Source organism: Amphibalanus amphitrite, unplaced genomic scaffold (assembly GCF_019059575.1).
Source record: "Amphibalanus amphitrite isolate SeventyFive unplaced genomic scaffold, NRLGWU_Aamphi_draft 001832F_arrow, whole genome shotgun sequence".
NCBI classification, from domain to species: Eukaryota; Metazoa; Arthropoda; class Thecostraca; order Balanomorpha; family Balanidae; genus Amphibalanus; species Amphibalanus amphitrite.
The window spans coordinates 93,635-102,158 of NW_024883325.1; the positions used below are offsets into that span (position 1 = coordinate 93,635).

General features: G+C 47.8%; 1 protein-coding gene across 1 annotated transcript in view; it reads left to right on the top strand.

Annotated features, from left to right (window-relative positions):
• The window catches only part of LOC122375400 (alpha-1,3-mannosyl-glycoprotein 4-beta-N-acetylglucosaminyltransferase B-like), a 39,154-nt gene extending 31,369 nt beyond the window's left edge, over window positions 1-7,785 (top strand). Inside the window, 6 exon segments of the mRNA XM_043354757.1 lie at window positions 4,433-4,531; window positions 4,881-4,975; window positions 6,555-6,691; window positions 7,031-7,075; window positions 7,078-7,145; window positions 7,425-7,785. Coding sequence (XP_043210692.1) covers window positions 4,433-4,531; window positions 4,881-4,975; window positions 6,555-6,691; window positions 7,031-7,075; window positions 7,078-7,145; window positions 7,425-7,445 — 465 coding nt within the window. The 3' untranslated portion in view covers window positions 7,446-7,785.
• Window positions 7,786-8,524: the final 739 nt, after the last annotated feature.

Below are 8,524 nucleotides of genomic sequence, written 5' to 3' on the forward strand. Positions count from 1 at the left end.
GCGATATTAGGTAAAAACAGAAGCTTCTTATCCTAGGAAAAATAAAATGGGAAATCTTTCAAAGGTGGCACACTACCTTTAATTGTTAATGTTCTCCGCCTAACCTATGCAATAGCCAGTTGAATGAATAACTGTTTACTAATATAGTGATCGAACAACTTAACGCTACATAGGGCACGCGCTCAGGCACGCGGCTGTGCAGAGCCCCTGAAAATACATCCATGCACGTTATAAGCTGTGAACCGTTCCAGCTTAGCTTGGTAGCTGTGTATATAACAACTGCCGGTCCTAGTCTCTGCCTCATACCGCTTGGCTGACCGCTGGTGACCCGCTGACCCGGCGTGACCCCAGGACCGGTCGGGTCCGGCCGCGCCGCCGCCGCTGTCCGCCTCCGAACAGCTGCTCCACCTCAGAATGCTCCAGCGCAGGTCCCGCGCCCGAGAAACGGTGCGGTCCCTCCTGTCTGGCTTGCTTTTGCTGTGTGCTGCTTTGTGATGATTCGCCTGCTCACGCTCTGAATGCTGTGTGATGACGTGCGAGGTGGTCCAAATATCGGTCCTTGCGATGACCCACGTATGATGAACGGTGTGGTGACTTGTGTGTCTTCAAAACTGAGTGAAACTGAGTGCACACTCAAGTAGTCGTAAGGGTGGCTCTGTTTCTGTGCACCTTTGCACTCATATTCCTCACAAAATGATATTATATTTCTGCACAGAAGAGAAAGCTGTATTTTTTACTGCACATAACTCGTTCACCTTCAGCTTTAACGTTCCATGATAAGGTCGACTGACTGCTGGCCCCGAACGTGTAGTTTTGATATTCTACTCACATATTGTCTCAGAGTGATGTTTGACCGCATTGCTGTGTGTTACCTATTTTTATGAACGCGTACTTCTGATTGGTTTGCGGTTTTATATTCAGCACAAAGGCTGTTGCTAGTTGTGTTGCCAAGCAACGCGACCATCACTGACACTGGATACCGGCAACATTGTAATCCAATGGTTCTCGATCCCTGTATAACGTCAACTGTTTTTGATTGGTTGTCATGGTAACCAGAGACGCGTGGCTGGTAAGCAGCTCGGTCAGTAACTGATGAAACTGTCGCACTCGAATTATTGCTGGCCGGTTGGTATTCACCGACGAATGAAGAGCAGAGAGGTCACGGGACCATGCTCCCCATGTTCATGCCAAACTTGTATCAAAATTGTGGATATTAACGTCCCTTTCTGTGGCATGAAAAGGTTGACCTTAAACCTGTGTATAAAAGAAGAACTTATCCAGAATATCCAGATTATATTGTCAATCTGATGTATTTTCGCCATCAGCCTGCTGAATTGTGAAGAATGGCTCAAAAGAAAATGCCAGGGATATGAAGGAAGCTGGTTACCGATGACTGAACTTACCGAATGCGCACCATTTTATTCAAAGCCGTGCTGTTCGTTGCTGATATGCTTAAAACGCTTTCACACCGACAGACTTACATATGCGGTGGCTTAGCGTAACCACTTATACCTCATTTCGACCACAATTTGCGCCATGTTTGAAAAGCAAGGCACGCCAAAATTGACGATTTGAGTGACGCCTTTTTAGCTTTAATTATGCACAACTCTGGTAACGACCAGCAAATTAAGTGTGTGGTCGCTACTAAGGTGTATTCTAAGCCGTAATGCGTGAACTTAGTGCTACCACGGCCCTACTTACTCACATTAGATGACACCAACTTGTCAACCTATATGCTGCTGCGTGGACATTTGCCCATCGATTTTACTGCTGCGTGGACATTTGCCTATCGATTTGAATAGGTATGCTGCTGACTCACTTTTTATATGCATAGCTTCTTGTGCATACATGGTTCCACGTCTTTCAGCGTCGCTCCAATGACCTAATGGCAAGCCTTGCACAGCGGGTTCGAGGGCCTTGTACACCTTGCCATACCGACTACCGAGCCACGCCGTGCCGACCGTGCCGTGTTTTAGGTATTCCCAAGGCGGTATTCCAAAACGCCCGCGCACGGGTGTCGCTGCGCACTGGACGTGCCACTCAATAGCTGCCGTTGGTGGATGTCAGGGTTACATTTAAACGAGCTGCTGCCGCGCCGGCCGAATTGCCGGCTCACATGCTCACGCTTTATAGCTTTTAAGTGTCCTAGTGCCCGATGGGAGGTTTCCTTCACTCAGTGTGCTGGGTATTTTTGTCGGGGTTAACCCTCGCCGGACCTATTGGTTTTCTACATACGCGCCGGCCGGGGGGGGTACGACCCCCTCGCCGTTTCGCCCCTGGTGGAGCTAACGCGTCGCGGAAAAAGCGAGCGTGTGCGCCGTTACGAGACGCAGAGATTGGTACCCGATTTTAAGGTCCTAGGTCAACCGGTGACCTCTGAGGTCAGGTCAAGTGCGCCAAGGTACGGTTCAGTTTTTGGTGAATAACTTCGCAAAAACGGCCACAGAGACGCGATTTTGGCAGCATCGTGTTCGCCTCGCTCAGGCGCGTCGAATGATATACTTTTTTGTTCGGATCAGGTCAACTTAGGGTGTTTACCTCAGGTCACGGTCAGGTCAGCACCCCCAGGTCACGAAGTTGGTCGAAAGAGGTCATGTCGCCATATCATTCGATTCGGCAGGTCTTCCTGAGTCCATTGGTGGCTTTTCCACATAGCTGGCTCAATTTGCTCGGGAGTTATTGACGAAAAACTAATATGACCTTGATGACGTCATAAATGACGTCACGCAAGGTCAACAAGGCAAAAGTGAGGCATCTAACCTTGGAAGCAAGGAGTGCATCAAATCACGATTCTGTGTGCTTGAGATAGTTGGAGGTCGTTCCCGATGCCAGAATAGCAGTTTTCATTTTTCCCCATTGACTTATAATGGTGAGGTCACGAAAATGACCTGACCTCATATGACCTTTAGGAAAAATCCGAGATATACAAGTTGTGAGACTCGTAATGGATACTAGATCCTGAAAGTTTCATTTCCCTGTGAAAGCTCCTCTGGCAGTGAGGGCGTTGCGCAGTTGCCACATCTGGAGGTCGTGCAGAGGTTCACTTATGACGCCATAGGTCCGTGACCTGACCTGACCCGAAAATGCGGTTGGTGTCAAAAGATCTGGCTTGAATCAAAGGTCAGGTATGCCAAGTTTCAGCTCTCTATCGCCAGCGTGTGCGGAGCTATAACGAAAAAAAACCTGGGGGGCGCCCCCCCCGGCTGGCGAGGGTTAACCCGCGCCCCGCTGGGCTATTCAGCCATACGCGCCCTGCTGGGGGGGGGGGGGCAGATTCTGCCCCCCCCTGTCTAACTTCCGAACCGATGGTCGTAGAAAGAGGGGAAAACGGCAATCGAAAGCTCTCAACAAGGCGGATCTTAAGAGCCCAAATTTTTTTGCTTAAGTAGGTCAGAGGTCAGGTCAAGGTCAGGTCAAGGGTACAAAATGCAAGTTTCTACAGTATCGGCCTTGCACCGTAGTTGCCGAAGAATGGGCTGAGACTGATTGCCCAAAACGTGTTCTTAGACTACCAAGACAATATTCGTTGCACACAATGTCATTCAAAGGTCAAGGTCAAGGTCAGGTCAGGTCAGGTCAGGTCACCAAAAACAAAATATAGAAAAGGGCATGTGCGACACATGTTTTATGGGTCATTTTACTCATGGAATTCAATAGGCACACTCAATAAGTGATATGGACCACCTCTGGATGAATTTCAGGTCGAGGTCAGGTCAAGGTCAGGTCAAGTGAGGTCAAATTTTGAAGTTGGTTGTTAAGGCCTAAAAAGGTGTCTATCCGATGCAGTTTTTCACGGCGAATCGAATGGTGGTATTTTTGTTTCTGTACGAGGTCTAGAACTTCCAAAAAAATCATTTTTCATTTTTTTTGTGTGTCATGACGTCATAAAATTTTGAATAACTTCCACATTTTTGAACCGATTCTTCTAAAAATTGGTATGTAGGTGCACATAGACCACTTCTTTGACATATATTCCGGTTTTTTCGATAAACTCAAAATTTTGGATTTTATAAATATTTTCCCAAAAAAGTCAGTTTTTTGGAAAAAAATTTGGCCAAAATTCAAAATTTTCAAAAAACCGAGATAGCCATTTGATAGACAAAGTAGAATCACGTATAACCTTTTTTGTTACGTCTTGATTCCTTTAAAACTGAAGATGTTAGCGGCGTTTGAAATTTTGCCGTTTTTGAGGCGAAAATGGCGAACATGACGTCACTAAAACGTCAATTTCTCAAAAATTTTCCGACGATTTCGCTCAAATTTTCAGGGAATGTGTCAAATTGATGTATGATAAGGTACTGAAAGTTTGACGTCGCTGGCGTAACGCGTTTAGAAGTTATTGGCGAAAAACGGGAGGGGGGCAGATTCTGCCCCCCCCCAGCGGGGCGCGGGTTAAGTGATTGGCACATGACATCTGATTTTGTATCGACAGGACAAGCAGTTTGGAAAGGTGAAGATGTTCAAGGCGCATAGCAACCCGCCGGCCAGGGTGGTCTGTGACATAAAGCCACACAAGCAGTATACTCTGGAGGTAAGTGGGAGCACATGGACGGAATAAAAAGGTACTTACCAAAAAACTCTGGAGGTAGTGTTGTGAAACGTGATCACTTGGGAAAGATTGGAGTGTTCATCGCCCGTCGTGCATCGCTCGGGATAGTAGGGACAGTTTTAAACACCTTGGATACGACTATGTAATTCCGTTACCTATTAAATACTAGTTGCTACTCCAATTGTCTATTTATGGAAGGTTCTTAAATACGTCCTATAGATATTACGGACCCGATTTAAGAACCTAGCTCTCAGCTAAAGTCGTCTTCCCTCTGAGTCTTCCCTCCCCCGAGATAGCCTATTGCTCACCCTGCCCCTCTCTCGGCGCACAGAGGGCGTACCGGGGAGAGACGTACTTCTGGGGACTGTTACCGCAGCCCGGGGACCACCTGGAGTTTCACCTCACGCCGCCGGTTACACTCACCGGGTAGGTAGCGCCGTCAGATTGCGCTGAAAACACTCTGCCGGTGGGGTCGGGATAGGGCGGAGAAAATGTGCTTGATGTTTGATACATGCGTTTACCAATTGTGTTTTTCCTTGTGAAGCTTACTGGTCAGGTGTGTATTGCCTTGTATTGCCTTATCAAGCGACTTGACTTGTATTGAAGCGACTTGTATTGCCTTATCAAGCGACTTGACTCATATTGAATAATTGAAGCGACTTGTATTGCCTTATTAAGCGACTTGAATTGTATTGAAGCGACTTGTATTGCCTTAACCCGCGCCCCACTGGGGTCTGTGTATAACACGCCCTACTGGGGGGGGGGGGGGGCTATTCATAGCCCCCCTCCTAACTCCGAAACTACTGGGCCGATCGTCAAAATTCAAACGGCGTCTGATAGCCCCGGAAAAACTGTCGAGCGAAACCTAATTTCATTGACCTCGAGGTCACCGATGACGTCACAGGTCAGGTCAAAGTAAAAATTATTAGCACTTTGGCTTGTTCACATTTTGGGCTCTGGCCGCCGTCTTACAAGTCAGGTCAGGCTCATTTTTGGTTTCCACACTCGTGAACAGATGCTCTAGATACCTTGAGGGTACCAAACTTGTACTTTGATTTTCAGGTCAGGGTCAGGTCATCACAGGTCACGAAAATATTATATCATGCGTCGGTCACGTGACACATGTTTTATGGTCCATTTAGGCCATAGATTTCGAATTTGATGTCGTCTGTGTCATTCGAGGTCATTTTGAGTCGAATTTAGCTTAGGTCAGGTCACTTTCAGGTCAAAAAAGGTCAAATTTTGAAGTTAAAATTTTTCAACAAAAAGGTGTCTATTGGATGCAGTTTGAGCTCAGGAACACGATGGTGCCATTTATATTGGTGTACGATGTCAAATACGTTCTGAAAAAGTGATTTGAAAAATTAATAATTGTGAATTTTTTGCAATAATGCGTATAACTTGGCCATTTTTGAAGATATTTAGCTAAAACTTGCTAGAGTTAGTCATAATCATGCGTTCTGTCACATATATTCCGGTTTTTTCGAAAAGTCAAAAACTTTTTGAAAAAATATAAAAATATAAATTTTGAATATTATTATATAAAGTTTTCGAAATTTTCAAAATTTTGAAAATCCGAGATAGCAGTTTGATAGCGCGGTCAATTCTGAATCCTTTCATGCAAAGAAATTGGATCTAGCTTAAAAACTGAGCTCTTGAGCGATTGCCGTGGTTCAATGTTTTGCGTCGAAATCGGACGAACATGATGTCACTCTGACGTCATTTCCGGCCGACCTATGGTAGCTACGAAGTTCAAATTTTGACACAAGGTGTCGAATTGATGCAGCCGAAGGTACTGAAAGTTTGGCGTCGTCGATACGTCAAGCGGTTTGGAAGTTATTGCAGAAAAACGGGGGGGGGGCTATAAATAGCCCCCCCCCCAGTGGGGCGCGGGTTAATTAACAAGCGCGGGAAACATCAGTGAAGTTGTTGACTTTTATCCGTCAGTATATTGACTTGTTCATGGACTGTGAATGAATCTGACCCTCCCTGAACTCCGTTTCAGCTTCATGTTTCAGAGTGGCAATGTGGAGCACCCCTCTGATCGCTTCTACAACACCACTGTTGAGATTGTGCCGGCGTTAGCCGACCACGAGCTACTTAAGCGGTACAAAACTACTTCAGACGGATACGCAATAATTGGTAAGTCATATCTACGTGTAGATAACTTATCACCGAATTAGTTTAGTGACGAAGGCTAATCTTAAACCCCACGCTATGAATCCACCCCACCTAGCACTGGTCTCGCTATCATTGCCTCTGCACTGCATGTCGCTCACATTTCAATTACTAAGTAACGAATCCTGTACTAGCATCCCTCGTAACCACTTTCAACTCACGAATGCTCCAACTCAGAGCTGACTGGCCCGGCAGCTGTAGGCAGTAAACTCCACGCCCGCTCTGTGAGTCGCAGTAAAGCACACCGATCTCCCTCGGAATATGACCCGCCCGCTCACCGGCGCGTATCCGGTGTCCTTTCAGGTCAGTTTGACGACCAGGGGGTGGCGGCCGGCTCGCTGGATCCCACGGGGGGCCGATCCGCTCTCTGAGGCTCGCCGTCCAGGCAGAGAGCGACAACTGGGTCATACTTAGTGAGGTGAGTGTAAAAATGGCTTTGTCTGAGACAGCCAGCTAAAAGAACTGTCCCTCAGTGAAGTCAGTGCATTAATCCTAAATATGTCGCATTTCTCGCATTCCATAGCAAATACCTACGTAGAATTTACCCTCTTCTTTATTGATGCATTGTATCATGTGCCATTTTAGCACTGTAAGTAGTTTGTCCAGCCATCGGATTGGTCGAGACGGCGTGGTCGCTGGTCTAGGCTTCTGCTGCGGCTGTACTATCCCCTTTCAATGAGCCGTTCCATATCGGCAGATTCACCTGAAGAGGAGCTAGTGACGCTGGAGCTCGGCGGAGCCGCCAACCCTCTGCTCAACTGCGCCAGCCGCCCCGCGCCGCGCCGCTCGAACAGTGCCTCGCGCGGCAGTGACGGTATCGGGGACGGTGCGGAACCAGTGATAGTGACTGCGTCCAAGGGCCGTCCCGGCGAGCCCAGTGAATACACGTGCCTATAGACGGGACGGGTGGGGGCAGTTCAGTACCTGCGGTGAGAGAATACGTACCGGCCACACACCCGCGCGCGTTGTTGAGTGTTCGCCAGTTTATTGGAAACGTTCTAACTAGTCGTTGGTTAACAGTACGAAGTATTTAAGACTGCAATAGACTCTATAATAGGGAGATGGATAAATGGTTTGTGGAACCATTAGCATATTGGTTGTTCCATCCGCCTGTTTACTTTTATCTCGCCGTTGACATGAGTGAAAGGTGGTGCGTTTTTACGTAGCTAGATCCGCTTAATGGAGGCGCTGTCTATTCGTGAGCCGCTTTATAAAAGCCAGTGTACGTCAGTGCGACAATAACCGTCTCACCAAAACGAAGCTGCGCGTCTGTTGTCTGGGGTCCGAGTTTCCGCGAATGTCTGAGAGCTTACGTGTGACTGTGCCTGCCTGTTGCGGCCGGTAGGTGTGTTGGGCGTCTGTGGTGGCAGGATACTGCCGCTGTCTTGATCCAATCATTCCTCAGTGTCCCGCAGCAAAGCCAACAGCGAAATCATTCCTACGGTGCGGCGCGCGAGTCTTTCCTTCGTACTTAGTGACGCGAGGATGTGAAAGGTGCAGCTGCTGTGGTGTTGCTGCGCTGTATGAGGCTAACAATTACGATGGTTGTTGCGTGTTGGAGTGGTGCGCGTAGTTGGTTGTCTGGTGGCGTTAGCGTCGGTTCCGCCGAGTGCCATAGTGTCCAGGGGTGTCTCGTCCAGGGGGAGGTAGGCCCGGCTCACGCCACCCGTATGTGCCTCGAATACAGCTGCCCAGTTCTTGTTACTGTCGCGTGAAGGTGATGAACTGCAGGAGAGGACTCGGAATTTGCTGAGAAGCTGTGGGCGATGAAGGTTTTTTAAGTATAGTTCAAATGTT